Below are 14,400 nucleotides of genomic sequence, written 5' to 3'. Positions count from 1 at the left end.
AGCCATCGCTAATGTTAACGCACTGCAGTATACTGCTACCTGTCAAGCAACTCTTACTGAGGTTTTTAACCACACATTTGTTAGTCACAAAATAAGGTGGTGACATAACACACCAGGAAGCAGTGTTAACTCTGCTCCACACACTGTGACACAGAAGGTAGTAGTAGTGTGTAGGACAGCATAGTACAATATGGGAAGAGTTACATATTAAGCATGGGAAAGTTAGTTGAAGTTCCAACACTTAGCATTACGAAATGGGCGAGAGAGTTTTCTCCGAGACTAAGAACACGAATCTCAACGTAGGACGTTCAGAATTTTCCCCTGTGATAAAACACTAAAATCGTTCCCTCGTAATGAAGATTGATCGCTTCCCTAGCTTCACTGACAAGAGGACAGTTTTCAATCCCACGTCTCGTAATATAAACAAGAGAAAGCCTAACCCAGGCGTGTTACCCTGAGGTATACAAGAGAAGTAACGCCACGAACCTTCAGACCAGAGGTTAAAGGCGGCGTTACAAAGGTACCTTGATACCATTCAAAGGTGCCTTGATACCATTCAAAGGTGCCTTGATACCATACAAAGGTACCTTGATACCATTCAAAGGTGCCTTGATACCATACAAAGGTACCTTGATACCATTCAAAGGTACCTTGATACCATTCAAAGGTATCTTGATACCATTCAAAGGTACCTTGATACCATTCAAAGGTGCCTTGATACCATTCAAAGGTACCTTGATACCATTCAAAGGTGCCTTGATACCATTCAAAGGTACCTTGATACCATTCAAAGGTGCCTTGATACCATTCAAAGGTACCTTGATACCATTCAAAGGTGCCTTGATACCATTCAAAGGTTCCTTGATACCATTCAAAGATTCCTGATGCAAATGAATATAATTATCCTCCCTATTTTCGGACCTAACCTGAGTACCTCCCGATTCCCAAGTGTTATATGATACTAGACTAGTAATTTTGCACTTCCCATGAATAATTATTATTTTTACAATTATTAATTCAAGTGCTACTAAGAGGACATAGTTCCAGTAACATGTGATAAGCTATCACTTGAGAAAACAATATTTATCCTTGCTGATACTATATTTCCTAAATTCTCAATATTTAAGTATATTCTTTTTACGTCGAGACGATAAAATTGATTTAAGTCAAAATAAATGTTTTAACGTTCATCATATCTGAGATTTTGTTTGAATTTAAAGTTCGGGGTCTTAGTGTTAGTCTTCGTCTTACCATACTCTAGTGCCAGTCTTCTCAGACACTCCACTTCCTAAAACAACCACTTTTTCCACTATATAACGAACAATATGCCACATATTACCATCGGAAACGTAGAGACATGGAACGTTACACTATCACTTATACCACACACGAGCACGCTAATCCTACGCAAATTAATGTACCAACTGATTTAAAGTCATGTTCGGTACGCTTTGGTTTTCAAAATGGCAGAAACGCGATTAAGTAAGCGGGAGAACCTTCTGTTTTAATCTGGACAAAATAATGCAGATGAAAAAAGTACGAGTCTCCAGCTGTGTTACTAATGTTATGTCCAGTACTATTATGTCCAGTACTGTTATCCACAACTTGTAGACTTGACTCGTGAAGCAATGATCATTTTAACAAACATGACGAGGCTATATATATATATATATATATATATATATATATATATATATATATATATATAGATATATATATATATATGTGTGTGTGTGTGTGTGTGTGTCGTGCCGAATAGGCAGAACTTGCTATCTTGGCTTAAATAGCAACGCTCATCTTGCCATATAGGACAAGTGAAAATTTGTGTATGCAATAATTTCGCCAAAATCATTCTGAACCTAACGAAAAAAAAATATTTGATTGTGTTTGTTTAATACTAAATTATTGTAAACGTATTTAAAATATATTTAGTTGGGTTAGGCTAAAATAAATTGATCTTGTTATAATAAGGTTAGGTAAGTTTTCTATGATTCTTTTGGTGCAAAATTACATTACATTAACATTAATGAAAAAAAAATATTTTTAAACGTATAAGAGAAAATTCCAGAAAGGACTTAATTTTAAATGAGTTCTTGCTAATTGACCAGTTTTACATATTCGGCACGACATATATATTATTGTAACCACGAACGAGTTGTATTGATCAATAACAACACTGCGCTAGCCAAGGATTCGAACCCATGTTGCACTGGCCTGGGTTGGGTGGTCCTGTGGTTTAAAGCGTCATGTGGTTCCTGCTTACCATGAGGCAGGGCAGTACAACTTGGGTTCGAATCCTTGGCTAGTGCAGTGTTGTTATTGATATATATATATATATATATATATATATATATATATATATATATATATATATATATATATATATATATATATATATATATATATATATATATATATATGTATGTCACAATTATTTTTCTAACGACACCCAACAGTCGAAAATTTAGTCTTTAAATATGGTTATTTAGAGTTTAGCTGGTAATAATAATAATAATAAATCACGCTCAAAATAAAATGTAAGCAAAATAAAGAAAAGCATTATTTGGTTTATATAAGAACGCTTAGAGATCAGATGAGACACAACATGCAAGCTCTTAGTGTGGGTAGTGAGGTGTGCAGGAGCGTACACGCTATAGCAAAGTGTACAACACAGCCTACTGCTGCTGCTGCACATTATAGTTATACATCCTAGTTTATGTCACAAGAACTGCAGAATTTTTTAAAAATTCTACTTTAATAGTTTATTGAGGTTCCAGATTTTAGAAAAGTTACGTGAAGGTAAGGTCTACCGTGTCAAAAGCGACACGGAATCTATATTGCATTTCTGACCACTGTGTTTTTGAACTCGGCATCTTTGAACACTGCATCTCTGAACTCTGCATTTTTGAACACTGTCAAAGTTCTCAAAGGGGATACCCCAACCTGTATTTAGACATAAAGAGATGTGGCAATGATATATATCTGGAAAGAGAGAAGTCACTTACCTTGACAGTGATGGCAGCATCAGCAACAACATCAGCAACATATGGGGTACCGAGCTTACATTATCATGCATTTTTCACACAGAAAGAGAAAAGAGGCTGAAATGAAGAATGAAATTAGTTTTTGAACGCTGCAGTATGAAGGAAAGGAGAGAATGTTTATGTCCGGAGGGTCAGCTATAAATTTTTGAGAAAAGAGAGAGAGAGAGACGGAGAGAAAGTAGGTAGACTTACCCTGCAGACGAAGCACTCTGGATGCCACTGAGCGTTGAGTGCAGAGATGTAGTTCTCCATGATGGGGGAGTTGCAGCCTCCACACTTGGGAGCGAACATGTTGAAGTAGTCGTCTCGGCAGTAAGGCTTGCCATCCTTCTCGTGGAAACCATCGTCCCCGAAGGTGTTGCCGCACTGCGTGCAGAAGAAGTGATCCGGGTGCCACGTCTTGTCCAGCGCCGTCACGCATTTCTGTGCCAATCCACCAAAGACAACAATGAAGTATGTTATCGTGGCAGACACAGACTAAGCAGGTTCCACGATGTCAACTTCTCAGTGAGAAACAACCTAACTTCCCAGCGTTTACGCTCAAATTTAATAAGTGAGATTGTTATACATTTTCGTACAGAAGTTATTTTCTGCCTAGATTTTCTGTATTTTTTGTCGTTACTACCGTGTGATGTTTGTACTCTCCAGTAACCTATTTCCATCTTTACCCATTCCCTGACACCTTTTTCTTCTCTCTGCCCTCTTTCCCTTTACATCTACCTATTTACTACCTTTACATGTTCCCCTCTCTCGTCCCTGATGCCATTTTTTCCCTTCCGTCCCTGTCTACATCCCCCTCTTTACCTCCTCTTCCGCCCTTCCTACTTTAATCTTCTCCCTCCTACGTTTCCTACCACCGTTGCTCCCTCCCACCATCCCTACCACCATGACTGCCTCCCACCATCCCTATCACCGTGACTGCCTCCCACCATCCTTACCACCGTGATTGCTTTCCACCCAGCCCTGCCTAGAGAGCCCAGGGACACTCACGTCAAGGATGGGACCGTTGCAGTAAGAACAGCGAGGAGAGAAGAGGTTGTGGTAGTCTGGCTCACAGTAAGGCTTGCCGTCCCTCTCGAAGAAGTTGCGGGTACCAAGCTCCTGGTTGCAGTGAGAGCAGGTGAAGTGCTCAGGGTGCCACGTCCTTCCCAGGGCTGTGATTACCTGTATAACAAACACGCACACACACACACGAAGAGAGATCTTACTAAAACAGAGTCGATAATAACTAGCATATAATCCAAAATATAAGTCAAAAGAAGAAGGCAAACTTACAAGGAACTTAAAAGAAAGGCAAAACTGTATAATTAAAATGTGTGGACACGTCAGTGTGTGAAGTTGTGTAGAGTGATGTATCTGAATCACACGAGTGACAAGTGCCACTGACGGTATAAATGTCTCCAGCATGTGTGTGTGTGTGTGTGTGTGTGTATATATATATATATATATATATATATATATATATATATATATATATATATATATATATATATATATATATATATATATATATATATATATATATAAAATATGAGAGAGAATAATATGTTAAAGAACGAAAGTGAAACTACTGAGGAGGCGAAGGAGAGAATCAACTAACCTGGCCAACGATGGGTTTATCGCAGGCACAGCAGCAGCCCTTCTGCGTGGTGGTGATGCCCTGCTCCGTCATGTGTGAGGCCAGGGAGCCGAGCATACAATCCAGCTGGTTGACCGGGGGTGGTGTGGGCGTGGGTTCCTTGGGTGGCGAGGGGGCCGCTGCAGGCGGTGAGTACACGGGCGCTGGTGCGGGCGTGGGCGGGGAGGGACTCTTGGCCGGCTTCTGCGGCTTAGCGTATGCAGAATCCACCTGTGTCTGGAGGCTGCTGGCGTTGATCTGTGGCAGGGATACCCACCTCAAGTTACTGACGTGTGTGTGTGTGTGTGTGTGTGTGTGTGTGTGTGTGTGTGTGTGTGTGTGTGGTAAACAAAGGTGGCGGAAAGAGCTGATTCTGAGCTCATGGAAATGTTGGTGAGATAGACATGTGTTGCTGGGTGTTGATGGGATACTGAGATGAGCATGTTGAGGGGGCACTGAGATGAGCATGTTGAGGGGGCACTTAGATGAGCGTGTTGCCGGGTTAATAACGAAGACTACACATTCTTCATAATAGGTACACTATTTTCTGAAGGACTTGGAAAAGGGGGAGGACTAAATGTGAGTTGTTTACCTGCAGTGGCTTAGGAGTACAGAATGCCACCGTGAGGGAAGAGACTGGTGTTAGTGTGGAGGCAGCATCCAGGACACCACCACCCACCAGTATTCCCTCCCGGGAATACAAACCCGAGCCCACACAGAGGAGGGGGCGGTGACCCCCTCAGAACCACCTGCAGGTAGTTTCGTCACCAGTGGCAAAACGTCGCCTTCAATAAATGCCTCGAGTGTACAATCTCTCAGTAATAACATACTTGTACGTGTACACAGCAGTAGGTAAATCATGTACACAGCAGCAGGTAAATCAGGTACACACACCAGGTAAATCAGGTACATACACCAGGTAAATCAGGTACACAGCACGTAAGTCAGATACACATCAGATACATCAGGTACATAGGTAAATCAGGTACACAGCAGGTAAATCAGGTACAAAGCGGGTAAATCAGGTACTCTTATATCCTCCAAACTAATGAGCCAGACATAATATGGCAAGTTAAAAATAGCTAGCTTTTGTTGCCACTATGTAACTGTCATATAAAATAGTGTGGCAGCACACTGTTATCTACAGTTTTGATAAATTACGAAAAAAGCAAGGTGACAGCCTTTGATTATGCAGGAACCAGAAGACGCCTTGATTACTTGTGCAACACTTGCAACTCTGGGGAACACTTGCAACTCTGGGGAACACTTGCAACTCTGGGGAACACTTGCAACTCTGGGGAACACTTGTGCAACACTTGGTAATATTTCAGTAATAATAATTCCTAAGTGTTGAACAAATGTCTTATTTATCAACACACACTATATACTTCAGCTTCACGTTCAGTGTGGTGGGTGAGAGCTTCAGTGTGGTGGGTGAGAGCTTCAGTGTGGTTGGTGAGAGCTTCAGTGTGGTGGTGAGAGCTTCAGTGTGGTGGGTGAGAGCTTCAGTGTGGTGGGTGAGAGCTTCAGTGTGGTGGGTGAGAGCTTCAGTGTGGTGGTTGAGAGCTTCAGTGTGGTGGTTGAGAGCTTCAGTGTGGTGGGTGAGAGCTTCAGTGTGGTGGGTGAGAGCTTCAGTGTGGTGGTTGAGAGCTTCAGTGTGGTGGTTGAGAGCTTCAGTGTGGTGGTTGAGAGCTTCAGTGTGGTGGTTGAGAGCTTCAGTGTGGTGGGTGAGAGCTTCAGTGTGGTGGTGAGAGCTTCAGTGTGGTGGGTGAGAGCTTCAGTGTGGTGGGTGAGAGCTTCAGTGTGGTGGTTGAGAGCTTCAGTGTGGTGGTGAGAGCTTCAGTGTGGTTGGTGAGAGCTTCAGTGTGGTGGGTGAGAGCTTCAGTGTGGTGGTTGAGAGCTTCAGTGTGGTGGGTGAGAGCTTCAGTGTGGTTGGTGAGAGCTTCAGTGTGGTGGTGAGAGCTTCAGTGTGGTGGGTGAGAGCTTCAGTGTGGTGGTGAGAGCTTCAGTGTGGTGGTGAGAGCTTCAGTGTGGTGGTTGAGAGCTTCAGTGTGGTGGTTGAGAGCTTCAGTGTGGTGGTTGAGAGCTTCAGTGTGGTGGTTGAGAGCTTCAGTGTGGTGGTTGAGAGCTTCAGTGTGGTGGGTGAGAGCTTCAGTGTGGTGGGTGAGAGCTTCAGTGTGGTGGTTGAGAGCTTCAGTGTGGTGGTTGAGAGCTTCAGTGTGGTGGTTGAGAGCTTCAGTGTGGTGGGTGAGAGCTTCAGTGTGGTGGGTGAGAGCTTCAGTGTGGTGGTTGAGAGCTTCAGTGTGGTGGTTGAGAGCTTCAGTGTGGTGGGTGAGAGCTTCAGTGTGGTGGGTGAGAGCTTCAGTGTGGTGGTGAGAGCTTCAGTGTGGTGGTTGAGAGCTTCAGTGTGGTGGGTGAGAGCTTCAGTGTGGTGGTTGAGAGCTTCAGTGTGGTGGTGAGAGCTTCAGTGTGGTGGGTGAGAGCTTCAGTGTGGTGGGTGAGAGCTTCAGTGTGGTGGTTGAGAGCTTCAGTGTGGTGGTTGAGAGCTTCAGTGTGGTGGTTGAGAGCTTCAGTGTGGTGGGTGAGAGCTTCAGTGTGGTGGTTGAGAGCTTCAGTGTGGTGGTTGAGAGCTTCAGTGTGGTGGTTGAGAGCTTCAGTGTGGTGGTTGAGAGCTTCAGTGTGGTGGTGAGAGCTTCAGTGTGGTGGTTGAGAGATTCAGTGTGGTGGTGAGAGCTTCAGTGTGGTGGTTGAGAGCTTCAGTGTGGTGGGTGAGAGCTTCAGTGTGGTGGTGAGAGCTTCAGTGTGGTGGGTGAGAGCTTCAGTGTGGTGGGTGAGAGCTTCAGTGTGGTGGGTGAGAGCTTCAGTGTGGTGGTTGAGAGCTTCAGTGTGGTGGGTGAGAGCTTCAGTGTGGTGGGTGAGAGCTTCAGTGTGGTGGTGAGAGCTTCAGTGTGGTGGGTGAGAGCTTCAGTGTGGTGGGTGAGAGCTTCAGTGTGGTGGGTGAGAGCTTCAGTGTGGTGGTGAGAGCTTCAGTGTGGTGGGTGAGAGCTTCAGTGTGGTGGTGAGAGCTTCAGTGTGGTGGCTGAGAGCTTCAGTGTGGTAGTGAGAGCTTCAGTGTCATGCAGTATACTGGTATCGAGTCTACAGGTTGGCTGACGTTTACCAACGATCAGTGTTCACCGTAGGTTCACCTGGCATGGGCCGAGTCAAAACTCCTGGGTCCCGTCTCTAAACTATCAACCCATTTTACCTGGCCTCCAAGGTCCGATCATGACTACTCTTAAAACTGTGTATATCATTTGTGCTCACCTTCTTTTTTCTGTCTTCAAGACAACAATAACCAGTGTTATTAACACAGTGTGTGCCGCCCACACCTCTCCCTCTAGTTCATTCCACTTGCTACCCATGTTTCCTGGTTCTCTCTTCTCGCTTGCCTGTCTGTCTTTTCCGTGTATAACCTTGAGTATTTTGTATGTTATGATCATGTGCCCCTCGTTCTCTCTTCGAAGTTTTTTCTTCTAGTTCTTCATTCAGTACCAGCCTCGTTGTGTGTGTGTGTGTGTGTGTGTGTGTGTGTGTGTGTGTGTGTGTGTGTGTGTGTGTGTGTGTGTGTGTGTGTGTGTGTGTGTGTGTAAAAGGGTGTTTCGTCTGCACGTAACTTTTATACGACTTAATTCTCGTCAGAGTAGATTGATCGGGGGGGGGGGGGGAGGAGAGAAGCGATAAATTCGCATGGGTCAGACAGCTCCTGGGGATATGGAAGGCAATAAACCTATTTTTTCCTTTCCCAGGAAGGGGAAGAGTACCTTCAAAACGTCAGAGATGAACAGAGTAATGGAATATTTAGGATTACTTTGTAGGTATTGCTTTACAGATTTGGTGTCCATTCCAGAGGGGTCAGTGCCCCCCGCGGCCCGGTCTATGACCAGATCCCTGCGTTAACGGTCTCAGCCATTCGCATCACAGTCATTGTAGGTAAGAGTGTGTAACAACACCGAGACACGTAACAGCGATTAATGACTGGTAGTTAATCAAACACACGAGGGATTACTGACGGGTCATTAATCAAATGTGCGAGAGTTTACTGAACCTTATGGTCAGAGGAGGACATTTTGCCACCACCCTCCTCTGCATGTGTCCGTTTCACCTGTGTGTAGTCACATGTGTGCAGTCACATGTGTGCAGTCACATGTGTATAGTCACCTGTGTGCAGTCACCTGTGTGTGGTCACCTGTGTACGGATAAAGGAACAGAGGTACTAGCCTTTCTTCCAAGAGGATGCGACCCACAACCGTCGACTAACACTCTGGTACCTACTTACTGTTAGGTGAACACGGGCAGACGGGGTTAGAAGACTTGGTCAACAGTCTCACCCTCCTCTAGGATCAAACTCGAAACCTAGCCTAACCTAAACCTCTCACATGTACACCGGCTGCTCAAAAACACTGGGCCTATGTTCGTGCGCACACACACACACACACACACACACACACACACACACACACACACACACACACACACACACACACACACACGTGTTGTATATTCAAGGTAAACAGGTCGTTGACTTTATACAGACGTCAAGGTTCTGACAGAGCGAGGTCTAGACAGGTCGAGGGGTCCTGTTAGACAAATCGAGGGGTCCTATTAAACAGGAAAATCGCCAAACCCAAAGGAGTCATCCTACAGCACCCGAGTCATTGAAGATAATCAGAAATGATCCTAGGAAGCGGAGGATAGTTCCAAATCCTCGGATTAAGTCCCCTTCCCAATGAAGGGGTGGCCCTGAGAGTCTCAGACCTGATACACTGGTCTTGGGACCAAAGTGGCCACGGTCCCAATGCAGAGGATATGGTCCAAGGTCGTTGTCCTTGTACGTAGGTCTTGGTCCATGTTCGTAGGTCGTGGTCCTTGTACGTAGGTCGTGGTCCTTGTACGTACGTCGTGGTTCTTGTACGTAGGTCGGGGTCTTTGAACGTAGGTTGTGATCCTTGTACGTAGGTTCGTAGGTCGTGGTCTTTGAACGTAGGTTGTCACTGTACGTAGGTCGTGGTCCTTATACGTAGGTTCGTAGGTCGCGGTTCTTGTACGTAGGTCGGGGTCTTTGAACGTAGGTTGTGGTCTTTGCACCTAGGTTGTGGTCCTTGTACGTAGGCCGTGGTCCTTGTACGTAGGTTGTGGTCTTTGTACGTAGGTCATAGTCCTTGTACGTAGGTTCGTAGGTCGTGGTCTTTGAACGTAGGTTCGTAGGTCGTGGTCTTTGAACGTAGGTTGTCACTGTACGTAGGTCGTGGTCCTTATACGTAGGTTGTCACTGTACGTAGGTCGTGGTCCTTATACGTAGGTTCGTAGGTCGCGGTTCTTGTACGTAGGTCGTGGTCCTTATACGTAGGTTCGTAGGTCGCGGTTCTTGTACGTAGGTCGTGGTCTTTGAATGTAGGCTGTGGTCTTTGAATGTAGGCTGTGGTCTTTGAACGTAGGTCGTGGTCCTTGTACGTAGATTGTGGTCTTTGTACGTAGGTTGTGGTCATTGCACGCAAGTCATGGTCCTTGTACGTAGGTCGTGATCCTTGTACGTAGGTCGTGGTCCTTGTACGTAGATTGTGGTCTTTGTACGTAGGTTATGATCATTGTACGTAAGTCATGGTCCTTGTACGTAGGTCGTGATCCTTGTATGTAGGTCGTGGTCCTTGTATGTAAATAATGGCCTTAGTACAATGGTCCTGGTTCATGTACAGTGGTCCTGGTACACTGGTCCTGGTTCATATATAGTGGTCCAAGTTCATGTACAGTGGTCCTGGTTCGTATACAGTGGTCCTGGTTCATGTACAGTGGTCCTGGTACACTGATCCTGGTTCATATACAGTGGTCCTGGTACAGTGGTCCTAGTACACTGGTCCTGGTTCATATAATGGTCCTGGTTCATACAGTGGTATTGGGTCATGTACAGTGGTCCTGGTACACTGGTCCTGGTTCATGTGCAGTGGTCCTGGGACAATGGTCATCGTACACTGGTCCTGGTTTATGTACAGTGGTCCTAGTACACCGCTCCTGGTTCATGGTCAGTGGTCCTGGTACAATGGTCATGGTTCATGTACAGTGGTCCTGGTTCACGTACAATGGTCCTGGTACACTGGCCGTTGCTGTGGTACACAATCATAGTCGTGCACCAGCAAGAGTGGTCCGGGTTCATAGCCTTCACTGTACCGGGCATGGTATTACAACGTATTTCGATGGGCCGCAGACCGGAAAGGCCGAAGTGCTAGAGCTTCCATCCACGAGAGAGAGAGAGAGAGAGAGAGAGAGAGAGAGAGAGAGAGAGAGAGAGAGAGAGAGAGAGAGAGAGAGAGAGAGAGAGCTAGCTCACCTGTGCCAGACAGGCAAGTAAGAACTGTGGCTGCTAGCTCTAGGCTTCCTGTATTTATGGCGGCTCCCTCTCAGCCTCCCTTCCCTCCGTCCTCCCTTCCCTCCATCCTCCCTTCCCTCTGCCATCACCTCTCCCTCCATCTTTCCTTCAATGTCACCCCTCCTTCCCTTTGATAGATAGTGTGGGAACACACGTAAGACTGCCTTACGCATGCCATCACACTAAATGGCTACTATCCCGTCAATCTGAAACTTCAAGGTGATTTAGGATCTTGACAAGCATTCCACTACGAATTCAGTAACTTCAGCAACTTCAGGAGTTTCCTTTAGGCAGGACTGGGAGTTAGCAATACGTGGGAGTTACCATTAAGGAGAAGTACACAAAGTTACCTACGGAGATGGGTTTACTGGGGAGAGGTTGAGGAATCTACCGGTGCAATACTCCAGCACCACCACCTGCAGCCGCTTTCCACCACCTGTCAGCCCTTTCCCCCACCACCTGTCAGCTTTTCCCCACGCCCACAGTCACACATCACCTGCATTATTAACATTATTAGATGAAGTGTCAAGGAAGGTCGTTTATAACCAAAATTGTGGACGTTGTTGTTGTTGGCCGTAGCTTTCAGTGTCTCAGTCTCTCAATAGCTCACTCTCTCACCAGCTCTCTCTCCCACTCACCCCCACAAAACAACCCTGATCTAGAGAGTAGCATGCCTTGTGGGACAAGAACTGTCACTCGTTACTGGTCTTGTAACCTAGACGTAAATGTAGCTCTATAAATCTCTTCGTCAGCCACTGTCAGTCAGTCTTACTGTTGTCTGTTACAGTATCTTCTGTCTGTCTGTCTCTCTGTCTCTCTCTCTCTCTCTCTCTGTCATACATTTACCCATATTTGGCCTTGAGCACTGCCACCTTCCCCCTCAACGCCCTCTCACGGTTAAATTGATCACCAACCCATCATGGAGGTTTCTTTGGTGCCCCCCAACCCTCTCTCTCTCTCTCTCTCTCTCTCTCTCTCTCTCTCTCTCGCTCGCGCCATGCAAGATAATCAGTTAATAAATTAGTCTCTCGATAAATCAATAAATGACTCAGGCTGTTAACCACTCAATAATAGACTCCACCAATTTATCACCCTATCAATTATTTAATCAAATCAATTCATCAATAAATAAAAAATATCGGCCCTTGCAGCCACACGCTGAGGTCTGAGGGGTCGATTCTCGGTGCGGTTAGAAACATTAGGACGTGTTTCCTAAAGACACCTGCTGTCCCTGTTCACCTTTCAGTAAAATAGGTCCCTGGGTGTTAGTCGACTGGTGTGGGTCGCATCCTGGGGACAAAATTGACCTAATCTGCCCGAAATGCTCTGCATAACAAGGGGATTTCTATATAGTAGTATGCTACTGATGCCTGCTAGGCCTATATACCTTGTACACGTATTTGTAGAAATAAAGATTATTATATAGTACATATAGGTAAGTGTACACACTATACTGGAGAGCCTAGTCCAAAATCTTCACACTACCATAACAACCTAGTGGAGCCAGTGACATGGGAGGAAGATTCCCAGTGAAAACCAGGGGAGCCATGGACACAATATGAGAACACTGTATCAACATCCGTGGGCTTGGTCTCGACCTGCTACCAGCATATATCGGAAACATCTCTGGAACAAGTGTAGAAGTTTTCAAGAGGAAACTAGAGCACTATCACCGCGGTGTGCCCGATCAATCAGGCTGTGATGGATATGTAGACCGGGTTGCCGCCTGGCTGGCCAAGCAGTCGACAGAAATGCCTGGCTCTGGGCTGCTGCTGTAGCAAAACTCCTGAAACAGTTCACAGGTAAATCTGCATGTGTCAAGACACAATCTGTGATGCTGGCTCAGAAACTTAACTTACGAATTTATACAAAAATTTAAATCCATAAGTAGACGCACTTTTAATTCATGGTAGATGGAAGTAACACAGACGAATGAAAAAAAAAATGGGGTCACAACAGAGGCAGATGGACGAAGAAAGAGCAAATAATATTGTCTCCCTTAACTTCAAGATGTGAAAATGGGATCCATTTTTTTTAATTTCGTGGAAAATCTTATAAAAATGTTTAGAAATGTGTTTAATGTTTTTGGTTGGAAATTTAGTGAATTGGGAAGGTGTAGATTTAACAATTTTCCATTATATTGTGAAGCGTTTTATATATTTTCATGTTCGGGAAATTTTTGAACGTCTTATAACTAACACCTGCGTCATATAACTAACACCTGCGTAATATAACACCCGCGTCATATAACACCTGCATCATATAACTAACACCTGCGTCACATTAGCACCCGCATATAACACCCGCGTCATATAACTAACACCTGCGCCATACAACAAACACCCGCGTTAGGGGTGTTTCATTTCTTGTAGCAAACAAAATGGAATCAAGTGTACCCTCTCCAGGAACACCAGGAGTGACGTCACCTCTGATGAGTTGCCAGAGTTCTTCTGCTCCCGGAGCCCGACCTTGGACAGGCTCGTCTGGTGCTTGCCTGGTCAGCCAGGCTACTGCTGATTGGCGGCCTGCTGCCCCACATATCCACCACAGCCTGGTTGATCTTCCCTGACCACACTCCAGCTCTCAAATGCACCAGCACTCAAACAATACTCAAGCACTTTGGTAATGCTCCAGCACTCGCCTAGTGCTCCGGGTCTCGCTCCTTCCCCTTTTTTTATATTTCCACCCTTAATTCCCTCTCCCTTTTTTCCTCTTCCACTTCCCCATTACTCTCATCCCTACCACTTTACTCTCACCCTTAACCCCTTTACTCACCTCTAACCCCTTTGGTTCCCTTACTCTCTCATCCCCATTAACCGCTCCTCCTCCATCCCCTTTCTCCCTTAATCACCCCCACCTCCTCCTCCTCCTCCTCCTCTACGTCAGATTCATAAGCTGGCGACAGTTATATTGGGATAACTCCCCAAAAGGGGAGGCTAGGAGGGGAAGTGTGAGGGGAAGACCGGGAGTGGGTGAGGGAAGATGTCAGCATCGTGTTGGGATGCACCTGTCGCCCTGCTACACCTGGAATTAACCCCCTCCCCTCACACCTGTCACCCCGCCTTACCACCTCTCTCTCCATATATATAATTATATATATATATATATATATATATATATATATATATATAATTTTTTTATTAACACACCGGCTGATTCCCACCAAGGCAGGGTGGCCCGAAAAAGAAAAATTTTCATCATTCACTCCATTTCTGTCTTGACAGAGGGGTGCTTTACACTACAGTTATAAAACTGCAACATTAACACCCCTCCTTCAGAGTGCAGACACTGTACTTCCCATCTCCAGGACTCAAGTCCGGCCTGCCGGTTTCCCT

At 45.4% G+C, this 14,400-nt stretch overlaps 1 protein-coding gene across 12 annotated transcripts in view; it reads right to left on the bottom strand.

Annotated features, from left to right (window-relative positions):
- Pax (paxillin) overlaps positions 1–14,400 on the bottom strand; it is a 216,670-nt gene that overhangs the window by 33,458 nt on the left and 168,812 nt on the right. For all 12 annotated transcript variants that reach the window (XM_053775026.2, XM_053775030.2, XM_053775022.2 and 9 more), the window contains 3 exons: positions 4,645–4,920; positions 4,035–4,208; positions 3,237–3,467 (listed from right to left, as the gene is read on the bottom strand). In XM_053775026.2, the coding sequence (XP_053631001.1) occupies positions 3,237–3,467; positions 4,035–4,208; positions 4,645–4,920 (681 nt within the window). The remainder of the gene's footprint in view (positions 1–3,236; positions 3,468–4,034; positions 4,209–4,644; positions 4,921–14,400) is intronic.

This window comes from Cherax quadricarinatus, chromosome 11 (genome assembly GCF_038502225.1).
Source record: "Cherax quadricarinatus isolate ZL_2023a chromosome 11, ASM3850222v1, whole genome shotgun sequence".
NCBI lineage: Eukaryota > Metazoa > Arthropoda > Malacostraca > Decapoda > Parastacidae > Cherax > Cherax quadricarinatus.
The sequence above is the reverse complement of the archived record's forward strand: the minus strand, read 5'-3'. Positions and strand labels throughout refer to the sequence as shown.